At 38.5% G+C, this 27,169-nt stretch overlaps 1 protein-coding gene across 5 annotated transcripts in view; it reads right to left on the reverse strand.

The window, feature by feature from the left end:
* ECPAS (Ecm29 proteasome adaptor and scaffold) overlaps positions 1 to 27,169 on the reverse strand; it is a 100,517-nt gene that overhangs the window by 12,748 nt on the left and 60,600 nt on the right. For all 5 annotated transcript variants that reach the window (XM_019749528.2, XM_074330823.1, XM_074330822.1 and 2 more), the window contains 18 exons: positions 25,880 to 26,042; positions 25,235 to 25,407; positions 23,064 to 23,165; positions 19,713 to 19,836; positions 14,740 to 14,885; positions 14,272 to 14,326; positions 13,467 to 13,581; positions 12,566 to 12,634; positions 11,071 to 11,188; positions 10,612 to 10,779; positions 8,447 to 8,526; positions 7,789 to 7,894; positions 6,980 to 7,027; positions 6,262 to 6,383; positions 4,690 to 4,840; positions 2,482 to 2,547; positions 1,241 to 1,330; positions 135 to 201 (listed from right to left, as the gene is read on the reverse strand). In XM_019749528.2, coding sequence (XP_019605087.1) covers positions 135 to 201; positions 1,241 to 1,330; positions 2,482 to 2,547; positions 4,690 to 4,840; positions 6,262 to 6,383; positions 6,980 to 7,027; positions 7,789 to 7,894; positions 8,447 to 8,526; positions 10,612 to 10,779; positions 11,071 to 11,188; positions 12,566 to 12,634; positions 13,467 to 13,581; positions 14,272 to 14,326; positions 14,740 to 14,885; positions 19,713 to 19,836; positions 23,064 to 23,165; positions 25,235 to 25,407; positions 25,880 to 26,042 — 1,963 coding nt within the window. The remainder of the gene's footprint in view (positions 1 to 134; positions 202 to 1,240; positions 1,331 to 2,481; positions 2,548 to 4,689; positions 4,841 to 6,261; positions 6,384 to 6,979; positions 7,028 to 7,788; positions 7,895 to 8,446; positions 8,527 to 10,611; positions 10,780 to 11,070; positions 11,189 to 12,565; positions 12,635 to 13,466; positions 13,582 to 14,271; positions 14,327 to 14,739; positions 14,886 to 19,712; positions 19,837 to 23,063; positions 23,166 to 25,234; positions 25,408 to 25,879; positions 26,043 to 27,169) is intronic.

A 27,169-nucleotide genomic window follows, 5' to 3' on the forward strand; every position in this document is an offset into this window, starting at 1 on the left:
GGGAAGATTAAGAGGAGAAAAAGTACACAGTATCACAAGCATGTCTGAATGATAACTATTTTTTCTTTTAAAACCTTGTCACACAAGACATGGCCGTACAAAAATATCACCACATACGGTTTTGACAAACTCACCTGAGTAAGGTGTTAGGTCCTGGGGACACTGAGTAGTTAATGACACAATGACACTGGCACAGCCGCCCTACAAGGTTACAAAGGCAAAGGTCTAAATTTGATGGTCATAGTGCTCTATCAAACCCTCTGTTTCAGGTGTCAAAGATTTAAAGATAAACTTGAAGCCTAATAGCCCCTCCAGGATTCAGTCTAGAATGAGGAAATCTCTTATTTAAAATTAGCAATGCAGAGGTTTTTTTCAAAACCTCCACCTGGAAGATGTGTGCTCTCATACACTGCAAATAAGAAAGAATACTGGTTCACTCTTTCAGGAGGGCAACACGTCATCTTGTCCATCCTTGTTCTAACATTTCCAGTTCTAGAGATTTAACCAAAAGAAATAGCTTCAGATGTGTCCCAAGACATTCATCACAGTGCTTTGTTGAGTATCAAAAAAACTGAAAACAAATCAGATGCTCCTTGATGGATTAAAATAAATGACGTTTGAGTCACACAACAAAGTATCATATGGCCATTAAAGAGGACACTGTAGAAGACACTTGCACAGAAAATACCAGAAGGAAACACTCTGAAATATTAAGAGTAATTATCTCCAGGACAAATTTTAACTTTCTCCTGATTTATAAATGCTAAGTTTTTAAATACAAGCAAGTGCTAATTTTGTCAGAAGAAAAAAATGTGAGTTGTTTGTTTTTAAGTGTGGGGGTGCCTGGGTCTGATCCTTGAAAAATCTCAGAGAGAAAAACATTTTCCTACCCAAACACATGCTGAGCCCTCCTCTGTGAAAAATGCTATAACAGCCAAGCTTTGAAAACTGGATGAGCATTTCCACTAATAAATGATAATGAATGAGGACCCAGAGATTATGCATATGGCAACCTGGGGAGAGAAGTGATTCCATTAAAAAAATAAGACCATATTTACTAAATAAGGTACATGTTTCATTATTTCCTGAATGAGTTACACGTTATGAGTGCAACCATGAAAATGAAATGGTTAACATAAATATTAGGTTTTATGAAAAAGTATGAATTTCAAACATGATAGCTATTATATTTCTGTAGCCCGAACTAATGAAAATTACCCTTGTGAATACACTTACTTACCTTAGTTCCAAGACCTACACCACTTCTGATCAGTTCACATAATCTAGGAACTAGCTCACCCAGCACCGACACATCAAGGTATTGCAGGCACTTTTGGAAAAGAATAAACATAAATTAACCTTAGCAAATAATTAGGTCCATATCACATCTTCAATTAAAAATTGCCATGTCAAATATGTACCCACTGGATTTGACGTAAAGTTGAAAAATAGCTGGTTTAATTTTGCTCTGACTTCAATGTTAAAACCACTACTGTACTACAAACAGAAAAACCATTCATTGGTGGTTCAACGTTAAGTATAAACCAAAAATGATGAAAAACACTGACTTACTGAGGGAAAAAATAATGATTACCCAATTAAAAAAAGGACCTCTCTGGGCCTACCTCTTCTTTATCAATCCATGTTTAATGTGAAAGACCCAGGTTAAACCTGACCTTCAGTGGGCCTGTCCTACCAAACCATCTGATAAGTTGACTTCTTAGCAGATTTTGCTATATTCTATTTTTTTAGATGCAATGAAATATATTCTATAATTAAGGAGCATATGGTGTTTGCTATCTATTCCTATTCCTATTTCTTTAAGCTTTCTTCCCTCCACCCCGAATAACCCAACTAAGACATAACATCCTTAAACCAAATTTTGGTAAGTCTCCCAGTAAGCACTACAAAAACATCTACTTCTCTTGTCCCGCCTGTGATTTGCTCAGCAAAACCATTTCCAGTAGCTCCCAAACTCTCAGTTAACCACCCAGGGTGTGCATAGTAGTCAACTTCAGTGACTTTGGTGACTCCTAATCCAAGACAAGAGTCCAGGAATTTAGAACCCGGTGCCAAGCAGCTCTTTCCTGCAAATCCCTTCCTGTGACTGAAACAACCTATCAGCACTGCTCAATTCTCCTCCCCTGCCTTTGCACTTCATCCTAGGTCCTCCCAAAGACAAAAACCTGAACCTCGCTGCATGGGCAGGCCAAAGACAGAGACCTACACAGAGATCTCTGAGTATTTGTTCTCCTATGAACACACATGTGGACTAACAGATTCTGACATGTAGAAAATTATTTATTCCATTTAGTAACACAGAAGAAAAAAGAAGTATACTAAGAAAAAGCTGCAGTCACAATAGGTACTCCACTTATCCCTCAAATCTCTACTTCATTGAATGTAACCTGAAGACGTTGAACAATTACACTCTAAGATAAGCAAACAAACTTCGACTTTCTCATTACATTAGGCACTGACCATGTTGATTGTTTCCATCATGGGGGAGGATTTGGCAGCACTGAGTCGAGCACTATCCATCGCAGCCTGAGAACACAAACGGAAGACACTCAGCACATTCAATTTATACAAAAAGAAACTCCACACACTCCCATAAAAGGACTTTACGCCAAATTGAAGAATCTTTTTAAAAGTAACATGTAGAAACAACAAAGTCAAACTTAAGTTTAACTCCAACTTTTTTTGACCTACACTCAACCATTTACCTGCAGAGACAGAATCTCACTACAGGTGAGAAATTCAGTCAAGTTAGAAATTAACTGCAGTTAGAAATTAACATAAAATGGCTCTGAGCAAGTCATCCTTGGGCCTCAGGTTCTCCATCCACTAAATAAAGGAAAAGACTAAACAAATTTCTATCTAAGGGTTTTAAAAATTACCTCTAAGTAACAAAAAAATTCATACGTTTATTGCACTAACTTTGTAAAGGGCTTTCACATCTACAGTGGTATTTTAGTCCAACTACCCTGTAGGAGAAAACACTATCCAGACATAAGAATGAGAAAAGTAAGGCATACAGAGTGACTTGCCTACAGCTGCGGAGTCTGGACTAGAATTTTTATTTCCTAATTCTCAACTCTTAGTAGGTGGGAACCTAGGAAGAGGCAAGATGACTACGAAAAGAAGGAAGACTGATGAATGGAGAAAAACAGAAATATTAGAGGCAAAAGGAAAAGAAAGTTATTAGAACAGTGTAGGCAAGTTAAAAATCAAATAGTCAACTGACAAAACATTTACAATCTATATGATGGAGGTTGACAGTCCAATAAACAAATACAAATGTAAAAATAAACAAGTCAAGTACAAAAACAGGCATGGAATAGAAACACAATTCACAGAAGAAATAAAAATAGCTAATACAATATGAAAAGACAATGGACAACACTAATAACAGGAAAGTGTAAATTAGAACAATGACATTCTTCCTTATCAGGTTCATGTTATTCAAGGTTGGCAAAGATGTGGAGAAAACAGAACATTCCTAACCTTTGGTACCACAAAATCTCTCCTACAAAAATTCAAAATCACTTCACTGTAGAATACCAGGCATGCATTAAAAAGAATGAAATAGGGGCGGCCAGATCACTCAGTAGGTTAGAGTGCAAGCTCTGAACAACAGGGTTGCTGGTTCGATTCCCACATGGGCCAGTGAGCTGCACCCTCCACAACTAGGTTGACGACAAAGAGCTGCCGCTGAGCTGTCAGAGGGGCGGCCAGATGGCTCAGTTGGTTAGAGTGCGAGCTCTCAACAACAAGGTTGCCAGTTCAATATTTAGCTGCGCCCCCTGCAACTAAATATTGAAAACGGCAACCGTACTTGGAGCCGAGCTGCACCCTCCACAACCAGACTGAAGGACAACGACTTGGGGCTGATGGGCCCTGGAGAAACATGCTGTTCCCCAAATATTCCCCAATAAAATTTATTAAAAAATAAACAAAAATGAAATTGATCTATATAGAGATATGATATATTATTGACAAAAAGCAAATTGCAGAACAACATTCATAGTCTGATTCTATTTTAAGGTTAGTATGTTTATTTGGTTTTGCTGTCTATGACTACAAAAGAATTTGAAAAAAAGACACAGGAAACTGTTTACAGTGGGTACTCATCAGGAATGATACTGTACTAATAGGGGAGAGGGGACTCCTAGGGAATTACTTTCTACTCTTTTTGTTGTTTTAATTTTTCACAATAAATGTTTCATCTGTACTTTTTCTAAAAAACAACTCGGATCAGAGACTAGGCAACTATAGTGTATGTTAAAAAGCAGAATAATTTTGGACTATGCCAAAGTCTAAACACAAATCCTCTTTACTTGTCGGGCAGGAGTGGTCCATAGGACTCTGAGGGTATAGACCCAACCCCGAAAAAAATAAACAAATGTACAAAAAACTGTTAAATAAATGTTAATACATTTTTTGAATGGAAGTGTCATTTTCATGTGATTCAAAAAATAGTGTGTAAGCCTGCTCCCTGCCCACCCCTATAAAAAAAAAACACTGCATGTGATGACAGTAATTGAGCTGTTTTGAGAGTGGTCAAAGTATCATTCAAGTCATGCCGTTTGTCTATAGACAATGGATGGACTGTTCAGCTGGATCGCAGCAGCTTAACAGGGCTCCTCATTCATGGTACTTAGCAAAATGCCTGTGTTGTCAACTCACCTTTTCTTGGTCTGTAGCCCGGAGGCTCAAATAATTGAGAACTTGGGGTTCCAAGACACTTAAGGACTCCAGCAGAGCCGGGATGAGTTTTGGTGCGTGTGGTTTCAACATGGCTCCTGCACTTTTGCTGATCTTCACAAGGGTGTTAATGCTACAGAGACACAGAACACAACTCCTGAGTCCTTTGAACAAAAGAAGCCCTGCAAATCTAATCATGAGGACGTTCTGCAGTTTATTGCATACTGGAATATATTCACGATTAGAGCCTGGTCTTAGCATGATTTTTTTTTAACTTTTTATTATAGAAATATTCACGCATATATGAAAGTACAGAGAATCACAAATAAAATTCTATGTATTCTCCACCCAGTACAACAATTAGCAGCTTTTGGCCAATTTAATTTCATATATACACAGAGACACACTTTTTCCTCCTGCTACTATATTATTTTAAAGAATAACCCCAAACTAAACTTCAGTGCGTATCACTAAGAGGCAAGCACTCTTTATCATAAATATCTTTGTACACCTAAAAAATATTAATAATTTTTTCATATGAGCTAATATCCAAATTTTCCAGACTGTTTCACAAATGTTTTTAAGTTTGTTAGAACCAGATTCAAGTCCATCCACACGTTGCAATTTACTTCATTTCTTACATTGTTTTTAACAGTGCCCTCCATCCTTTTTTAAAATTTATTTGTCCTCACTGATTGTATCTTGATGGTGTTACCTAACGTGTTCCTCTGTCACTTGTACAAATCTGTAGGCTAAACCAAGTTCAGAGTGATCAATGTGTTCAAGTTTGGTTGGCCTGAATCATCCATTATAAAGTTCACCATCAGCCTTTCTCACCAGTGGATTAAGTCACTAATGATCATTACCTAAATTATTTTACAGAGTATAGCAAAATGGTGATGTCCTAATTTTATCATTCCTTTGCATTTGTTAGGTGAATCCTTCTAAAAGAACTTTCCCTCATCAACTATTTAGTTACAATGAAATACTGTCAGTAAAATTAATTTGATCTAACTTTAAGAGTGAAATAAAAATAGAACACATGAAGTTCCCAGATAGCATTCTAGCTTAAAAACAAAAAACACCACAAACTAGAATCCTTCACTGTTGATTTTAACTTAAAATAGCCACAAATACCTAAACACATGAGCGGTGTTTTTTTTAACATTTAATTATTGCAGGTAGTAAACTGTTTATTTTGAACTTAATAAGCTGTGAAATATTACAAAGTGGTACAGCGAACAAGCAAGCTCCCACGAACCTATGCATAATGGGATGATGTGCTTGCTGGGACAGAGGCCGACAACTATAAACATTTTACTCAAGGTCAAAGCAGAATGGCAGAAAACAAGGTTTCCTGGTCGAAAACAAGGTTTCCATGAGAATGTGCAAAAATGTTCTCACAACTTTTCTCATATGTTCTAGTCACCTCAGATTCTCCTCAAGGCACTTCTCCATACTTTTAAGAATCTCATATTCAAAGAAACTCAATCTCTACTGAATGGCTAGGAACTAAGTAAATCTAGTACATTCCCATCATCCACTGATTCACACCTGAGGGCTCGAACTTCTGTCACAGGACTCATCATTCCTTTGTCCAGAAGGCAAGGTAGAAGGACAGCAATGGTTCTCTGGCCAGCTGCTCCTTTGGCTGGGTCACACATTTTCACACAAACCTCACATACAAAGAGAATGGAAATTAGTGAAACTGAACTCTCACGCAATAAAGCATTCATCTGACAAAACACTTACTACTTCCCATATCCACAGAAAAGAATGAGTGGATCTAGAGAACATTTATAAGAAAGCATTTAACCATGTGACCTATGGCGACGTTTATACAGCTACAATATAGAAGTCCCAGATATGTCACAAAATCAAGTTTAAGTGGGAAACTAATAAGCTTGCCAACCTCATAAATATGAAAGGCAGATTAACACATAAACATAGCAACAGCAAAAAGAAAAGAATGATGTCTCTTGATCTAAATGAGTAATGTGTTCTTCAGGGTCCAATGAAAGCTGTACCTTATATAAAGGCCCACAGAAGCTCACCATTTAAAAAGACCAGAGACATACTTTGTTAAAAATACTGGAATTATAGTGTAATAGCACCCAGTTTCACATGCATTGTAAGAACAATGAACTATAACCTGAAACCAATTACTCCGCAACTAAATGTCATTATTTGACCAAAAAAAATGAGACATTATTGTCATTGTCACTTAGAACCCTGCCCCACTTAACCCCCCAATGAAGATAAGAGTTTTCACCTTGCTCAGAGTTTTCAGAGCTAGTTCTGCTGCTTTTCGTACAGATTCCTAAAAATAAGAAAAGTTTGGCATTATACAAGTTAGAAAGTTTCCTTCTCATCTACCCCACAATGCATAAAAACTACCTTCAACTCTACATAGATTAGTAAAAAATCCTATTTCCAATACCAGGTAAAAAATTGGGCTTCATTAGGCTCTTTGCCCATCAAGGAACATATTACCATGGTATATTATTTTATTGAATTAGGTATGACCTATTTTGACCTTATAAAAATATGGCTATTTGGTATAACAGTTTAAAAACTAAATATATTATAAAAATAAATGTATAAAGACCTATGTGAGGATTCTGAAAGACTTAAAAAAATCTCTAATGAACAAAGCAAAAGAAAGGTAAAACTGAAGAACCTAATTTTAATGGTAAGATATCAAAATATCTGAAATTTAGACTGCCCAGGAAAAATTAAGAGCAATTATCACATTAGTTGGGAATGACCAATCCAATTTATGAAATTGATCAAAATAGTTATTCTGGATTATTTCCAAACTGTTATTTGTCCCTAATCAATAGCGTCATGAGATCTCTATTGAAAGAAAGTGAAGCAGTAGCAACTTAAAAAAAAAAAAAAAAAAAAGTGAAATTTAGATCTAAAGACTGAAGATTCAGATACATCAAGATGGAAATTTTGGAGGAAAATTGTGGTCTTTCAAAATTGTCTGGATATCAAATTTCAAAATATATAACATATATTTTAATAATTCTGGTTTAAGTTACTCTATGAATAAATGCAGATTTATTTCTATAATACCTTTATATCATCTTGTACTCTAAAAAGAGTTTCCCAAATTTCTGGAAGTTTATCAATGATGTCATCTAAGGGTCTTCCTCTCAATAAATCATTCAGAGCCAAACAGCTGCAAATAAACAGTTTGGTTTCAAATATATGACCAAGAAAGCCCAATATTTTACTATGAAACATTCTCATCAAATAAGAACATGGTTCTTAACCACCCCACTCCAAGACAACAATGACTATTCTCTCCGTGGTGCCTCAAATATACCACAGACATATGGCATTTAGTCATCAAATGTCTGTTTCCCACAACTATAATACAATCTCTTTGAGATGATACACCGTTTTTTACTTACCAGTGTACCCATCCCTAGGGCCTAGCATAGATTATATATGTGTACATAAGTCCCACCCTACAAAGTCATGACAGTATATAAATACATCTTGATGTCTCCCAATTTAATAAGTAATCATCTACTATAATTTCATGCTTGTAAAAACCAAGACAACTAAGGAAAACTACTGTCCAGAGTTTAAAATGTTCAACAACAATAAATGTCTAACCCAACCATTAATATGTTTTTAGTAGTTTGGCACAAAGTATAAAACCTGGAAATTTGAATGAAAAGAATTCAGTTGTATTTGACTAGTTTTGTACTTCCAAAAATAGTACCTGGATTCTCGAACTCGCCACATGTTGCTGGTAAGGTTCTTAATCAAATCTTGAAGAATTTCTTTCAAATACTTATCCACCTAATGAAAACAAAGGAATAAAATTAAAAATGCAAAATTCATCAATAGTCAAATTATTCATCTCTCAACCACAATGACCATCTTTCCGTATGTAACCACCTAAGGGTGTCTCTAGGCCTCTTAGCCCTCCACTCTTTCCCCCACTTTGGTTACTGAAAGCTGCCAGCGTGATCATTCTAAAATACAAATTTGATCCTTAATTCCACAGTGCATGAGGATGAAGTCCAGTCACCTGGACATGAATCCCAACCCTCTGTGACCCAGCTAACGCTGAAGGTCTCATGCTCTGTCTCCTCTCCAGTCCTACCTCCACCTATAATCTCCTTCCAGGTTCTACGTGCCTGGCTAATGCCTCCTTGTCCCTCAAGCTTCTAATCGGGCATCACTTCGCAGAGAAGACTGGCCTACGCTGCTCTGTGTTCCCATAGCACCCTCATAAGCACGTATGAGACCAGACAGTAACTGTACTGCTCCATCACACTGACACCTCAAGCACAGGGACAGGATCTCACTCGTCCTTCCATCGCTGACACATGGCACGGTGTCTGGCACATAAAGAAGTATTATGATTGTTCAGAATGAAAGACGAGTTTAATCTTTCCAGCCTCTGTTTTGTTTTGATATACAACTATCCATTTGTTAACAAGAACTGATGATACACTCAGTTTTTACGGTAATCCAAAGAGCCTCCAAACTTACAGCTTTTCCACTTCTACTTTTGTGGTTTTGTTTTCCTCACTTATATGTAAGAGAACCAAGACACAGAGGCAAATAACTCACCCTGAGATTTAGCAAACTGATGTCTTCCTATGTCCACTTCCCTAAACTTCTCCATAGCGATCTCATCCACACTGTGGCTTCACCTTTCACTCATACAGAGATGATACTCACATCTCACGAGCCTATGCCTGTGCCTGGAGCTGTAAAGTCAACTCGCCTAATAGAGCTTGGCTGACCCAGTGGTACTTAACACTCCCCTAAGCAAAGGAAACTCACCGAGCCTCCAAAGCTGAACTACCCTGTGCCTACCATCATAAACAGGAACACACTCAACCTAGCATCAGACTGAAGAGAGAGGAAAGGACCACGTTATGTGCAGGGACTGAAAAGACATGGTATGGGTCATAGAATTTATTTACAGTGAACTATGAAGCCACTAATAGATTTTAACCCCAAATGGCACAATCCAATTTGTTTTTTGTTTTTTTTCTAATCACTTTTACTGCTGATAATTAAATAAAGGAAAGCAAAGAGGAGAGAAAGATGACAACCTGTTCATCAGGGAAAAAATAAGGAAAAAAGAAGTGGATTCAAGGAACACTTTGGAAATAGAATAAACAGAATGTGCTACTGGATTCAATTGAGGACGAGGGTTAAGACAGACAAAAATCAAGGACGACATCGAGTTTCCTGGCTTGGGTAAATGGATGAGACTAGAAAGAGAAGGTTGTTTATCCAAGTCCTATTCTAAACATGTTAAGTCTAGAAACAACATCCGAGTGACAATGTTGAGCAGCAGCTAGATACACAAGTCAGGAGCATTAAGTCTCCTCTGGGCCAAAAATAGAAGATTGGGAACCATCAAAATAAAGATGACATTACTATGCCCTGGAGCTGCTGAGCTCATCTAGAAAGATAAAGTTGAGAGAGTAAAAGGTACGCAGAGGCAAGCCCTAAGAAATCCTCCTATCCAACAGTGGAATGGAATATGAGAAGCAACCGGATAAGAGAAAAGCAAGAGAGAAAACCATATATGGTAATTGCCTGCTTCCTCGTCTATGGCTTCAACTAAGTGAACTTGTTGAATGTAGGAACCATGCCATTCTCCATACCAACAAACATGTAGTATTCCATTTGTGTGAATATACTACCATTTCCTTATCAGCCACCCAATGGACACTTCGACTATTTCCATTTTTCAGATTTCAATAAATGCTGCCATGAGCATTATTTGATACTTTGAAAGAAGAAAGCAAGGAATGAAAGAAAGTTGATTTGTTTAAACAAAAAGTATACGAAGTAGAAAGGAAGACGGGCACTGGGTTGCAATTTGGGGAGTAATCGGACAAGCAGTCAGGTACTTGCCGTTGATTTGTCAGTGACCAGTGCATTCCAAATACTTGTCATGGCCTGCCGAATACCAAGGTTGGGATCAAACTGGTAACGATAGAGACGAGGAACCAGTTGAGGCAGAAAAGGAGCCAGCTGTTCTCCAGCTTTAGTAGCAATTACATTAAAACCAAAAGCAGCACCCTAAAATAAGACGATGAAGAAGTGGGTCAGATACACCTGTCGTAGTAAAATGTTAACATGTTAAATATATGCAGATCACAACATTCTCCTCCCCAAACTTGTCCCTGAATTGAGCGTGATTTACTGAGTGTCCCTGCTTTCCCAATCAACAAAGCACCCATGTGGTGGTCTAGTTCTCTCTAGACACACTTTTACAAAACAATGCATATCAACTGCCACTATCCACCAATGCAACACATTTGGTTTTGGAGGGAAGTGAAAAATAAAAACTGTCCAGTGATAGAAACTTACCTTCCTCGAGTTCCACATTGCATGATGATTGGCTAAATTCATAAATTTATACACCAGATCTGGTTGACTAAGATCACTTGCCAGAGAACAAAGCTCCTTGTAAGTAGAGAGGCCCTGGCTTGGAAACAAACAAACAAAAAGTATGCAATAATGTGTTCTCTATATCCGACCTAATAATAATTGTATCACCGATACTACTAGGACATTTTAAAATTACATTTTCACTATTATTTCCAATATTGAGTTATCTCATTGCCATAGACACAGAGAACCACGTTGAGAAGAATATAAAAAGTCACCTAATTCAATTATCAAATGCTTGCTAAATGACCTAAAGACGCCTGCAAGGCCCAGAGGTGGAGCCCTTTACCACCTCGGGAGGCGACTCAGTAGTTCCTCAGTACTGAATATTGTACATGAATCTCTCTCACAATCATGAGACTCACTCAAAGACAACTTCTGTCTTCGTGAAATCTTTTCTAAGCTAGAGCACTCCAATCGTGGTAATAGCATCTTTGAGTCCTGTTAACTTTCCTCAGAACAAATAATACTTGCTCAAGTACCTGATCATTTGTGTTAGTAATTTTGTGAAAAGAGAGCACTTTTTAAAAACTCAGGAGTCTACAGGGAGAGTAAGTGAAATAAAAACAATGTTCGATGTGAAAATGGTGAGCTAGGGGAGAACGTCAAGGACAAAACAAGGTGCCGCTTTCTGATGTTGCAGACAGCACTGAAGCTGCAGTCCTACCCGAGGATTTTTAGAGGAAAAGCAAGTGTGACCACAACGGAATAATGATAAGATAAAGGAGGTAAGCCTCTAGGAATTAATTGGAAATGCTAAATTGGTGGACTCCGAGATACCAAGCAGAGATGCCACCTCACCCCCTCACAAAAACTAGGTGCTCTGGATGCCAAGCTATGCTGCCAGACCACCCGCCGCCCTTTCCTCAGGATTCACTGAGTGGGAGCTGAGAATTCCCCTCAGTGAAGGTAAGATCCTCCCCACAGCAGCCCACCACCAACGACTAGTCAAAGGCCCGATGAAGGGCCGAGCCCCTCAAAGCAGGACAGCTCTGAAGGGCCATCCACGCGCAGCTCCAGAGCTTCCCGAGAGGTCAGGATTCACTTAAGTGTTGGAGTAGGTCAGCTCCTCCTTGGGACCATCGGCCATCTCCTGCTTCATTACCCCCAGGACGATGATTACAGGGCACTCTGTAATAAACTTCCAATATACAAATCTCCATCTCAGAGTTTCCCAGGAATCCAATTTATTAGGTTGGTGAACAAGTAATCGCGATTTTTGCAATTATTTCTAACCTTTTAAACCGCAATTACTTTTGCACCAACCTAATACAACACTAGGCTTTTTCCACACAAGTTTTCTTCTTCCACTAACACAACATTTCCTAGGAGGGTGGAAATCAGCTTTGTGAGTGCTCTAGTCACGAGACTGAAGATGTCTACAACGACTGATCAATGGATTTGACACACTTACCCATCGGGTGTTTTGCCAAGGCCTCCACCTTGAAATACCACTGTCTCTCCAGAAACTTCATGTTTAGCTCTAAACCAAAACAACAATGAGAATTTAAATTAGCCCCAAATTTTTCATACCAGCCTTCAACTAACTAATAAATTTCATTTGAAAACCGGTAAAATCGGAAGGAGAACTGACTCTGGGTGATGAACACACAATGGGATTTATAGATGATGTAATACAGAATTGTACACCTGAAATTTATGTAATTTTACTAACAATTGTCACCCCAATAAATTTAATAAAAATAAAAATTAAAAAACGAAAACCGGTAAAATCAAATTCTCTACCAAGTATCTACTAAGTACAAGATGTAAAAGTCTAATCCTTTCCATCAGCCTGAGAATGTTGTAAAATGAAGTCTAGAATAAACAAATTAATAGACCCCATATAAAAGACATCCTATATATAAAGTGAAATGTGGTCTCACATTAAAAACTATCCTTCCTACTAGAGAGACAATACAAAGCACCAACCAATTACAAGAATGATGGCCCCTCTCACACTCTTCGCAGATCGACTGTGAATGACATGCCAGTTTCCTGTCTTCACTTTAATTTAGCCAACAGTAATTACAGTATTTGTGTAATCCAATGCTTTAACTGTCCTGAGAGCATTCAACTTTCAAAGCTTGAACCTACTGGCATGTTTCTAAATGTAGTTTAATTTACTTACTAAACTGTATACACCAGATAATTAAACTGTTATCCAGAGCACAACAATCACTGACTTGCAATTTAGAAAAGACTTTATAAACAGGAAAATGAAAAGTGGAAATTTCCTTCTCCCATTGCATGTTCTCTGTATGTGCAAAACTTGCCCTCTGTGTTCAAATCTGAAGTTATCAAGTTCACTGTACCTTTTGCCAGTCATAAGTGTTTCTACAAGCGTAGAAACTAATTCCTGTTGATCTTGTTCATTGCCCAGTTCATACACCAACCCAAGGCCTTTTGAAGCAACGTCTTGGCTAAGTTCTATGCAAAAGTCAAACAAAGTAATATTACGTTAAGAAAAATTTGTCTGCTGGCTATCAAGTTGAAACTTTTAAAAACTTATAATATTAACCCAAAATGATATAAAAATAAAGATATGAAAACAGAATCAATCTACCTGTTTTGTTAAAAATTTAGTAAATCATCGCAGTGGACATGGCCCCAAAAAGTCCCTGTAAATGCAGACTACATTCACAGAAGAGCCAACTCACAAACCAAGTGAACACTGCCGGGCTCAGTGTGCAGTGCATAGTGACAGAGGATGAATGGACCACAAGTCATACACGTGACAGGCAGAACAGACTCACGGAATTTCAATACACCTATATCCAATTTTCTTTTTAATAAAAAGTCAACACCAGACCATATGTTTAAAACAATTTATAAAACAAAGCTACTATTTAAATGTCTAACATATATACATTTGCTTTCTCTTGGCTCCAAACACAAAGCGGAAAGGAAGCAGAAGTAGAAGAACGCTATTATTTAGGACAAACACTAATGTTAAGGGCCTTAGCTCCATTTTTAAATTCAAACTGAAGAACATGATTTATTGAAAAAATAAATAAGAATCGAGTTTCCTGTACCCTTTTATGTTCATTAATCCAGATTTTTAAAATCTGAAGTACAAGTTTAATAAAATTGGAAATCAAATATTTACCAATAACCTACCATCATTTTCTGACAAAACGCACACAAATGCACTCTGAATTTCTTTAAGATGAGACTGAAAGAAGAAAAAGGGCATTTAGAAAACTGAAACTCTACCTCTTTGGGAGAATAAGAATTTTTGCTCAGGATACACAACACCTGTAAAATCTCAGGACCCAAGGCAGCCACAAACCCTGCAGCACTCTCACCTTTGAAGGCAGCCAAACTACCTGAAGGCTGGGGAGGCACAGTCTGAGCCTCCCCATCGTTACCACTTCTGGCTGTACATCTTCAAGTTCAGAATCATCTTCCAGCCAATATATATCAGGCTGCCATCCTTCGCTCTTTCATGTACAGCTTACTTCTAAGTATCTATTATTGGTTAATGGCCCCCACCTCAGCACTGGTTCTCGCCTTCATCACCTTTCAACTATTAATATTTCATAAGCGGTGTCTAATAGAGCTGATAACATTTATAGCATGGCTTACCTTCACTTCTTTGTGGGTACTTAGTTTCCTCACGAGGGAAAGGAGCCAGATGCAGGCTGCTTGCCTCACATGTGGGTTGGGGCTAATGATATGTTTATTTAAAATCACATCCAACACCCAGGGAACCACATCATTCACTTTAGCTCCTGGGAAAAAGCAAAGAATGATAAGAAACAATTAAAATACTTGAATAGAGTTTCTTGAAAAAATTAATTTAAATCAACATTTACTCAATATAACAATCCTATAACATATTAAAATCTAAATGACTAAGATGTTTAAGTAAGTTGCCAAAGGATCGGTAATTGTTCATGTCAGAACTTAGTATAAGCTAAACAACCTTTCAAAGGTACTCAGGTAACTTTAGTTCCCTAGAATGAAAAATCATCCCCATAATGGAAAAAGCTATGCATGTATTAAGGGCAAAGGGCATATGAGAAACTTCTGTACTTTCCTCTTAATTTTGCTGTGAACCTAAAATTTCTCTTAAAAAAATTAAGTATTTAAAAAAAAAATTAACTACACTCTCTCTAGTCTCAGCAATTTTTCTTTCTCTGTTGTATTTTTTCCATTTCTCATCGAAAAACTTACACACAAACCAACCTCTCTTACTTCACTTTCCTTTTCCACCTACGATGGCATTTTCCCCCTTTCCTTTATTACTTCAGGTTCCTCAGCCTCAACACTGCTGACATTTTGGGCTGGACAGTTTTTATGGGGAGCTGTCCCGTTCAGAGCAGGATGTTTAGCAGCTTCTCTGGCCTCCACCCAATAGAGACGGTCACACCCACCCTCTCCAGTGTCCAGACATTACCAAATGTCTTCTGTGGGACACAATCTCCCCTCCCTGTCAAGAACCACTGCTTTACATTAAGACCTTTCAAAATAGTTGTCTGTACTCATAGTCTGCATTTTTGTCTCCTCTTCATTTTTCTTGAACCCACTCCACTCTCAGTCAGGCTTTTACCTTCTCTACTCCACAGAAATTACCCGTAAAAGTCAACAATTACCATTCAGTTGCTAAGTTCAATGATCAATACTCATCTTAATCGATCAAGCAACAGTGAATGACCCAGGTGACCCCCATCCCACCCCCACCATACACTTCTTTGTAGCTTTTCTTCACTTCAATTCCAGGAGCCCTCTACTACTTCAGACCACTTCTTTTCAATGTCCTTCTCTGGTTTCTCCTCAACTACTAAAACTTGAAACAACGGGGAACCCCAGAGCTCAGTTGTTAGACCTCTTGTCTTTTCTACTCACTCCCTTGGTGATGACATCTAGGTTCCTGGCTTTAAACACCATCTTTACATGATATTCCCAAACATTTTCCAACCTGGAACTCCTCAAAATTCCATACTCATACATCCAAGTGACTTCCAGGTATGTCCATGAGGATACTGGCCCTAGCTCACCTCTGGGTGAGTTGGGGGACATTCCAACACAGATCGGAAGGAGAGTGGAGAAAGCAGAGCCAGTGAAGCAGTCTTCCCTGTACCCTCCCCACCCCAACTCTACAAAAGTGTATCTCCCACAGCCTCCCCCATCTTAAGTGACAACTCGATTCTTCTAGCCGCTCACATCAAAAACTCTAGTCATCCCTAACTCCTCGGACACCCCACATCCAATCCTGTAGGAAATCCCACGGGCATGACTCTCAAAAGCCTTTCAGCATTCATTTCTCACCACCTGCAGGCTACCGCCCTGCAGAAGTCGCCATCACCTCTCACCTGGAATTCTGCAGTAGCCTAACTGTCCTTCCTGTTCTGCCCTTGCCCAGTTCAGTCTACTTTCAACCCGGTACTAGAATGACCCTTTTAAAATGTCATTCCAATCATGGCTCTCCTCAGTTCACAATCCCGCGACTGCTTCTCATGGAAGGCCTCATGATGGCCTGCAAGGCCCGACATTATCTGGCTTCCCACTGCCTCTCTGACTTCGTCTCTTACTCCTGCTCTCCTCACACACTCTGTTCCAGCTGCACTGGCCTCAAACACATTCACGCTTCAAGGCCTTTACAACTGCTACCACTTCTGTCTCCAATGCTCTTCCCCAAGGAATCCACACAGCTCTCTGACCTGCTTCAGGTCTTCACTTTAAAGAGACCTTCCTGAGAACAGGCACCCTATGCACTCTAAATTACCGTCCAAATGTCATCTACCTGCTCTTCTCCATGAACACTTGTCACCATTTAGCATGCTGCATGTCTCCCCTTATTTTGCTTCTTGCCAAACGCCCCCAGTACAATGTAAGCTCCACGAGAGCAGAATTTTCGACTATTTTGATCATTCCTGCATCACTGGCACCTAGCACTGTACCTGGCCCAAACTAAGCATTCAATAAATATTTGCTGAACTAATTTACGACTTAACCCTTTCTGGCTATGAAAAAAATGTCATATGTACACTACTTTGTTTCCAGAGGAAATAAAGTCAGCCACCAAAAGGGTCTTAAGAAATCACTATTTTAAGGAAAACAAATTGCAGATTTATCCTTATGTTAAATGGAAAAGGTGAGAAAAACACATTTTGATTATTTGTAAAATGAAAATAAAAACAACTATTACCTTGGAAACGGCCTACTCTGTCCTCCTCCTAATGAATGACACCTTCATATCCAAAGCCTGAGCCCTCCTGCAAACGCTTCTCAGCCCTCCTTCTTGGTTCCTTCTCAGGCCCCTCTCCTTTCAGTTTTCATTGACTCTGATCCCCTCTCTAGCCTGTCTAGGGTCTTTTCCCTTCTCTGCCTTCACTGCGTTTAGGAAACTAGGTAGAAATAGTGCTACCATTAATCAAGACCGGGAATAAAGAGGGACAGTAGTTTTAAGGAATAAAGAAGGCAAACTCGTTAAGAGGATGAAAGGAGGAAGAGAAGATGATCTCAAATTTAGCCACATAGAAATGCTGGTGCCTGTGGAACCTCTGTGTGAAAATCCTAATGAACTGTTGGCAATACAGCTCTGGAACACAATGCAATGGTTCTAAGACAGAGATATACATTTCCAGGTCATAAACATATACTGGAGTAAGCAATGGGTATGGGTGAGCTGGGGTATCCTAAAACCAGCGGGGAGTATGGAGGTAAAAGAGCTAGTGAAGGAGAAGGAGAAAAGGTCAAAGGAGGAAACCCAGGAAAAGTCTTGCAAAAACTAAGTGAAAAATGTTCTAAGAAAGTGTTGGGATAGGCTAAAGGGCTGGGCGAAATCAAAACGTAGTAAGTAAACCGAAAAAAAGGAAGATAAAATAAGATTTCAGAAAGCATGAAACAAGTACGAGGACCCTAAGAGAAAGAAGAGCTAGAACTGGACTCACAAAGGCAGAAAAATGTCTGAAGAAGGTAGAGCTGTATTAGTGCACATTCCCATGTACATGGAAACCCTGGATATATAAAGAGGTATCAGGTGCTATTAGCTCCTTACTAGTTACACTCATCTAGTTCTCAGAGTCAGATATATCCTTTATTTTACTCTCCCGTAACCACAATTCTATCCGGGCAACTACAACAAGTCCTTATTAGATTCCCACAATGTGCCAAGTACTGAGTTACATGCTTGAGATACTAAGATGACTAAGACCTAGGCCTCCTTCTATTCAAAGCAAGGTAAGTACATGGTAACAAAGAACATCCTAACAGTTGAGTAGCACTCATTTGAGAATGACAAACAACACAGGCGATCACAATTCAGGTCAAAACTCATCATCACCTGCTTCACCACAATATTTGATGTTTTTCATTCCCTAAACACATACAGACGGGAGAACCTCAACACTTGACGGAAAATTTGAGACTCTTGGATGAGCAAAAAGCCCAGCAGGATCCAATCTTCCAAGAAAAGTCTGAGGCAACACAGAGGAAATTCAGAAGTTTGAAGACTGGCCTATGTACCCTGCTGTTAGCTTTCATTTGCTTAAGGCACTATATAGAAATCCATGCCTCGTAGCACATCTGCTCTCCAGTGTGAGTGACCCCTCGCTTGTGTCAAGCCTCCGACATCACCTCTCACACACAAACTGAGAATTTCTACTTCCGGTTTGGTCGCCTATTTATTAACAATGGTCACTTCCCTTCCTAGAGTAGCTTCCTTCTGTACAAATTCCTCCTTACCTTGCTTCATATGCTTTCCAACAGAAACCTCAGAGAACTGACTCTACTTGGTTTCTATCAAGCCACAATTCCCCTAATTAGAGTACAAGGAAAAGTATGTTTTCCATTTCCTATAAATCTCTTTACGGTAGCTAATGCAATAATAGGTGAACAAGGAAGTAGGTAATCACAGCAGGGTTAAATGTATAATAACACCAAGTATAATAACTAAATTACTGTATTCATGGTAGAATGCAGTTCATAATGGACTCATTACCATGAGAACACTCTTTTTAATTTCCTCAACTGAGAAAATAACATAAAAACTTGGTGATTTTCCTTCTGTTTTAAAGACAGAAAATAAATTCTAGTCCAAATACTGAAATATATTTTCATTTCCAAATTCAAATCAAACCACAAGACACATGAAATCATAGCATCTATTCCACGTAATCAGAAACTGCACGCTCCCACAGCTCTGTGGTCACTAAAAGCCAGGGAACCTGTAGTCCAGAGGCACCTGCAGAGCGAGCAGAAGACACTGAAACTTCCTTGTGTGATAAAGGATCAGGGGACATGATTTGGAAACCGCTATGCCTTGACTTACGAGACTGGCTCAATACACCGATCCTCACGAAAAGAGCACAAATTTGAAGATAACTCATAGCTAACTCCCCTGCTTGCTTGCCAAAGGACTAAAAACAAAGGTCTCATTCATTACATGCTCACTCTCCTTTAACCAACTATTTTTCTTGACTGAACCAAACTGATAAGACAGATATAAATATTTCAAAAGGAGTTAAAATGGAATGTAAACATTTTTTCTTTTGCTTCAAATGAGATAAAGAGAATAGAATGATTGAAAACTCGATAAGCTGGATATTTGGTACCAGGAGGAGGAGTATATTCTTCTTCAGTCACTAGCCAGGCATCTCGGGCAGCCACAGAACTAGTTCCTATCGCAGCACTGGTAATGGCTTCGCCAATAGTGAATTGAAGTTCTATCTGCTTGGCCTGCAATGAAGGAGACGAAAGCCATGAATCAGAGAGAACATTGCCCCAAAACATCCATTTTACGGAAAGCCTGCTTGATATATTGCTTCTCAGCATGCTTTGTTTTCACTCTTCACCTGTGACTGCTTTCAGCTAAGTGGGTGGTTCAAAAGTGAGGTAGGGTGAGGGAATGGAGAAGGTAAGAAAGGCATAAAGATCTTTTTCAAAGTACATGTTGCACTCCTCACCCTCAACAGAAAACCACTGCACAACGGTTTTTAATCTACGGAAGCACAATTCCATTTACTTGGGGGGAAGGGCATGGACTTTGAAGCCAGACAGATCTCCATGCAAATTCTAGCTTTGTCTCCAACCAGCTGCATATCCTTATTTAAACTCTGAGTTTCAACTTCTTCATATGAAATATGAGCATAACACCATCACCCACTTCACCAGAAAGCTTCTAGTGGATGCCACATTTGTAGCAACTGCACAATAAATAGCAGCCATTATAATTTATTAACAACTCTTCTTTTAATCTTAAATTATATGATACCTCCAAGTTATTCTTAAATGGTTCAGAAAAAATAGAGAATGACAAAACAAATGTGGTCAAATATTAACATTTGGTAACTCTGGATAAGGGGTACAAAGGAATTCTTTATACTATTGTTACAACTTCACTGTAAGTTTAAAATTGTTTCAAATATCAAACGTTAGAAAAAGTCTACACAGTATATTGTCAAATTTTTAACAATTCAATTCAGAAATTTTGACACTCTTCACAAGTATGAATCACGGACTCAATACAGAATTGGACCTGTCTTAGTTCCCTATGAATTGGAAGAAATTTTAAGAATGGGGGAATTGGACGAGAATAAAAATCAGAAAGCATGAGGGATATGGGAATATCGACCTTTGGGAGAGCTCTACAAAGCATACAGACAGGAGTTTAGCAACTCCTAACTCAATGCTCTAGTCCTGATAAGGTGTCAAACGCTGGTATCACATGCTTCCTGTTCTGAGGAAAAAAGAATTTAAGGGCTTCAGTCCCACAGCTTCCCTCGTCAAAAGTTTCTTTGGCAACTCTAAGCTGAGGAAAAGGTATTTCAGAGAATTCTGTATTAGAGATTCGTTTTAGTGCTTGTTTTTTTTTCACATTTCTTCTTGTTAATAACAACAAAGTTGGCATTACAAACAAATACAAAACTCCCCTAACACCATTTATGAATGACACAATATCTAGACTGCTTCAAGGCATTCTAGAAATAAAGAGGGAGTCAATAGAAAAAATAAAAATAGACACATGGGGACTCATTACATTATTATCTCTCTACTTTTCGGTATGTTTGATACTTTCTATAATAGAAAATTAAATTGAAAACAAATTTAGAACCTTGTCCTAGCTGACTGTGAAGATATTTGCTTCTCTGATTCATGCTATTTTTCATTCTTATTCTTTAATCTCTCCATCATGTTTCTAGCTTTGCATGTATTTCTGTACTTCCAAACTCTTAAAATAACGGCTTCAATAGCAAGTTAAGAATCTAGACAAAACTTCATTTATTCAAACAAAACTGGAAGAAACTCAACTCTCTCAGATTTAAAAAAAGGAAAAAGGGTAAAATCATAAGCTTTCCCCCAAGCAGTTACAATGTCAGTTGCATCCACAGAGAACCTGATATGAGCATAATTCACTATCCAAAAAATTCACTTTAAAATACTGAATGAATTAAGAATCCAGAGCCCCAGCTCTATCACTTAGCTGCCTTAGTCCTCAGCCCCAACTCTCCTCTCTCCTCCCTCCCATCCTTCAAGGCCCAGCAGCATCCTCACCTCCAAAAGTCTGGACCAATTCTCCCAGACAAGTATCCTCTTTTGTGACTCTACTGCTTTATATACAAATGTTGGTACAGGTTCAGTTACTCTACCAGTATTTTTTGAGGTCCTACCATTAACAGTCACACTGCTGGGCACTGGTTTTATAATGGCAAGCAAAACAGACTTTGCCTTCAGTCTAGTGGACAATTAGACACTGTGATAAATGCTATGAAGAAAAAGTACAGAAAGTCATGACAGCACAAATAACTGAAGAATCTAGTTTGAAGGGTCACAGAAGGCTTTTCAAGGGGCCCAGCAACAACCCGAAAAAGAAGTTGGGTTTTTCAAAAGCTCAGAGCAGGGCCGGCCCAGTGGCTCAAGCAGTTGGAGCTCCGTGCTCCTAACGCCGAAGGCTGCCGATTCAATTCCCGCATGAGCCAGTGGGCTCTCAACCACAAGGTTGCCTGTTCAATTCCTCGACTCCCTCAAGGGATGGTGGGCTCTGCCCCCTGCAACTAACAACAGCAACTGGACCTGGAGCTGAGCTGCGCCCTCCACAACAAAGACTGAAAGGACAACAACTTGAAGCTGAACAGCACCCTCCACAACTAAACTTGAAAGGACAACAACTTGACTTGGAAAAAGTCCTGGAAGTACATACCGTTCCCCAATAAAGTCCTGTTCCCCTTCCCCAGTAAAGTCTTTTAAAAAAAGAAAAAAAGCTCAGAGCAAAGGAGAACGGAGTGGCTGGAGTACAAAAATGTGAGTAAGTGACAATCGAGGCTGGATCAGTGGCCAGATCAGGCTATATGCTAAGACACTTATCACACCGGGCAGCAGCTGACAAGTGGCAGGTCTCCTCCACTACACTGGACATTTATCTAAACCAGGGGTGTCCAAACTTTTTTCAACGTTTTTCACCAAGGGCCATATGCAGTAAAATACACAAACAGCCGGGCCACTCACTCAAGGTAAAGTACGTATTGCCTCACCTGGTTTATTTAAGTAAACTAAATACATTTTTGGAATTTGCTGCAGGCCAATTAAAAATGGATTGCGGGCCACAGTTGGCCGCTGGCCGCAGTTTGGACACCCCTGATCTAGACAGAAGCTAAGTCATCAGACACAAGTGTAACTAGAATACTAGCACCCACTCCCCACCTCCAGCTGATGGGGTAGGGTTCCCCCTCTACCCACACTGCACCGTGCATTACTCAAAGTGTATGAGAAAAGCACTTTTCCACATAAGTGATTTAGTCAATGCTATGTCCACCATGGTGATGAGCCCTCGGCTGGCATTAATAAGTTCTTGGTGAATAAATTATAGTTAAATTTAAAATCTCACAGCATGCAATATTCCAACTTAAAAAAGAAAAAAAGCCTTTTGTTTGAATGACTAACAGTAAGATAGCAATATAAATAAATACCTCCACAGAATCCATCAGACCTTGCAGGAGGAGTTTCTGGTGAGGAAAATCTCCATCCCCAACTGGAAAATATCCCAGTGTTTGGATTGCTCGTTCTTTCATCTGGAAGAAGAGAGAATTTTTTTGTTAAACAAAGTATATCACAGCTTTATCCCCGAACCACATTTCCAAAATGAGATGACAGGGAGGGAAGTCCGTCTAACTAACACAGCAGTGCATAGTTTTGCTTTTTTTTTTTAAAGTCTCCAACTTTACAGAATTAAGTCTGTAAGACATTGAAAGGAGAAAGACATAAAACTGAGTACAGTAAGGGTCCATAGCTGCAAAAGAAGAAAGAAAAAAGCCTTTAATTAATTAGGTATTATCCTTCAAACTATAACCCTTAAAAATGTAGGTTCTGGACCCACAGGACCTAAGATCAAATCACACAACCTGACAACTTTAGTAGCCTTTACAGGTATGTGACCTTAGGCAAGTTACTTCACCGGTGACACTATTTCTTCACCTGGAAAACACAGATGACAACTGCACCTACTTTACTAGACCTTCTGGAAGGTTCAATTAATGTATGTGAAGCACCCAGCAAGTGCCAGGCACATTACAAGTGCTCAACAATGGTTGGTAATGATTATTTAGTTAATAATAATTAATGAAAATTACACTGTGTGATCCTCTCAGAAACCTTTAAACAGTAGCTAGATCAAGAATAAGAATTACATGTTTATTAAGCTTGTAATAAAATAATTTTTCTGCTCATTAAATTATCTCATACTTCAACAGTGAGGAGCTCTGACCACAAAGAAAAAATGTTTTAAAGTCTATAAAAACTTTTATCTGAAACTAAAAAACTATAAATGTCCTTTCCTTCACACTGATTACTAATGCCCAGACTTCTTAAAACCAACTGGCTATAGGAGGTTAAAATTTAGATTTGGGCTGAAGTAACAAAAATCATAAAATTATTTAACACTTTATTATCCACCTTTTGCATGACAAAAGAACTACCTGATGCATTTAACACTTTACCCAAATCTTAATAGTTATGAGCCTAAATTGGAGTAATTGGATCAAATGGTACACACACAAAGGTCATGCACAAATCACCCCTAACTCAAAATTAAACAAATAGCGGGCAGGCCCGGTGGCTCAGGCTGTTGGAGCTCCATGCTCCTAACTCCGAAGGCTACCGGTTCGATTCCCACATGGGCCAGTGGGCTCTCAACCACAAGGCTGACAGTTCGATTCCTTGACTCCCACAAGGGATGGTGGGCTGTGCCCCCTGCAACTAGCAACAGCAACTGGACCTGGAGCTGAGCTGCGCCCTCCACAACTAAGACTGAAAGGATAACAACTTGACTTGGAAAAAAAAAAAAAGTCCTGGAAGTACACACTGTTCCCCAATAAAGTCCTGTTCCCCTTCCCCGATAAAATCTAAAACAAAAAAAAAACAAAAAAAATTAAACAAATAGCATGTTTCCCCAAAAATAAGACCTAGCCGGACAATCAGCTCTAATGTGTCTTTTGAAGTAAAAATTAATATAAGACCCAGTCTTATTTTACTATAAGAACGGGTCTATGTGATAAACTATGCAATATAATGTAATATAATAAATATAATATAATACCAGGTCTTACATTAATTTTTGCTCCAAAAGGTGCTTTAGAGCTGATTGTCTAGCTAGATCTTATTTTCAGGGAAACATGGTAGTCACCTAGACTTTCCTCCTCTTTATTGTATCATTCCTTTCCACGTTAAATCCTTCCTCCAGCTGCAATGCCATCTATTCACTACAATTGTGTCTTTGCTCATACGCTCACTCTCACTCTCACACACACACACACACACAAAGAGGGCCAAAAAATGTATAAACATTTTAAGAAAGGAAAAAACTGTATTAATTGTAATACTCAATATATACCAATAACAAAAGATGAATACAAGTCATGTTTGATTTCTGGAATTACAAGAGGTGCTCAAAGTGGTTACCAGCAGTGTTCAGACACTTCTGATTACGGCAAACTACTGCTTGAGCATAGATAACATCGCTTAAAATGTATATACATTTTTTTTGGCATCCCCGGTATATACATATATACATACACACATACATATATAGAAAGAGAAAAACAGAAAGAATTTCAGAAGGGGAGGAAAAAAAGAAGAGACTTGCCTTATTTGTTTCTTTACTAGAGGGTATTCTATTCAGTAAGCTTTCCACAAGATGTAATTTGGTAAAGCCAGACCCCTCACTGGGCACTGGGAGTGGACCGTTTCTGCCAATTTCACCCAGGGCTGTACAGGCAGCAATTGCCAGGAGAGGTGATGTGCTGTCCAGAAACGATCCTGTAAGCACATTTAGACAAAACTGAGAATAAAATACTATTACCCTTGTAAGCCAAAGCAACCAGCAATGTCCTCAAGATTTTGTTAAAAACAGCAAAACAAAATCAAAGCCTACAGTATCTTCTAGTTGATAATTTGTTAACGTTTACTCAGCAAAAAAAACAAACATGGAAACAGGGCATAGAGTAGTGTCTTTTAATGTTTAAAGTTTTTCCCATAACAGAATCCTTTTTTAATGTTTAAAGTTTTCCCCATAATGTTATATAGAAAAATACAGAAAAAAATGTGCAGAAAAAGAGTACTTTTATTGTTCTTAAAAACACAGAATTTATTTAGCATTGAATAAAGTTTACAAAAAGGCTTGTACCTTTAAAGTTCACTGTTGTAAAAAAAAATAAATTAAAATGCTATATTAAATTTTAACCTAATTCAAAAATGGCAACATCCAAGTCAGCATGAACACACTAATTACCTATTGTTTCTGTGGCACTCTGAATGAGTTCCTCTTGTTCAGGCAGGAAACCAGCATTTGTCTCCAGGTCTTGTTGCTCTGCCATTCTCATTTTCTTTTTAGCCAGATATCTTCCTACTGTGAATCCCAATGCAAGCAAGGATCCGTGCTGTATCTCTGGGCTCTAAGTTTAACAACACAATGGCACATGTTTCGGTCTCTCTCTCCCATGTGCGATAATGCATTGAAATCACTGTGTGTTTACTAGTCATCTCTCCAACAAAACGTAAGGCCAAAGAATAACATGACTGTTTGAAGTTCCCCTGGATGCTAGTGAATCAGGCTTAGGGATCAAGAGAAACGTTCACTTTCTGACACAGATAATTCCAAGAAGTTAAACTGAGTCTTGATTCAGTTCAAGATTTAGATTCCCTAGTCCCACTCCCACTCCAACTCTGGATGAGGTGACTGTCTTGCATGTTCCTATAGCACCCCAACTTTCTTCTAGCTTACAGCACTTACGTAACTACACTATCATAATTTTCAAGCATCATTTCTCCCTACTGCCAACCAAACACAATAAACAGATCTTATTTCTAATTGCTAAAACCTCCAAACCCAAAGTAGGTAATAAAATATTTGAAAGCACATGGTTCGTACAGTGTTTTCTGACAGGGCACACACAACAATAGGCAGATGTAGCTGGGGAATGAACGTTAACAGTGCAAACTTGGATCTGGATGAAGCCATTTCTAAACATAATGACATTAGAGCTCACTCATGTCCATCAGTTTTGAAAAACAAAAGGACTTGGGGCAGCATCTTTTCTCTGCTGATAATATCTTTTTTCCTGGGTGTAATTATACTTATGTTTCAATAATAGTTGAAGGGTTTCACTTATGATGTGCAGATTTGATTATTTTGTGCTACTCTGACCTTGGAATTTTAAAAAGGTCCTTTGTCAAGAAAACAAGATTCTCTGATGATATAAATCACATTTAAAAATTCTTACCTCTGTTGCTGTCTAGAAATTACATAATGAAACACAGAAAATTTTAATTTGAATTTTTTGCTACAAATGACATTTCCTCATTTTTACGTTTGTAAAATTAAATTTTATCATCATAAATTAGTGTTTAAATATCTGTTTTTCTCAGGATGCAAGGAAGTAAACCCAAACAAAAGTTCATGTGACTAAGTACTATTGGTTATAGCAGATACTATTTTATGTGTTTTGTTTCTTGCTAATGAAGGCAGAAGAAGACAGTGGCCTACTAATTTGAATTGAGTGGAAGGCCTTAAAGCTTTATT

This window comes from Rhinolophus sinicus, linkage group LG04, assembly GCF_036562045.2.
Source record: "Rhinolophus sinicus isolate RSC01 linkage group LG04, ASM3656204v1, whole genome shotgun sequence".
Lineage (NCBI taxonomy): Eukaryota > Metazoa > Chordata > Mammalia > Chiroptera > Rhinolophidae > Rhinolophus > Rhinolophus sinicus.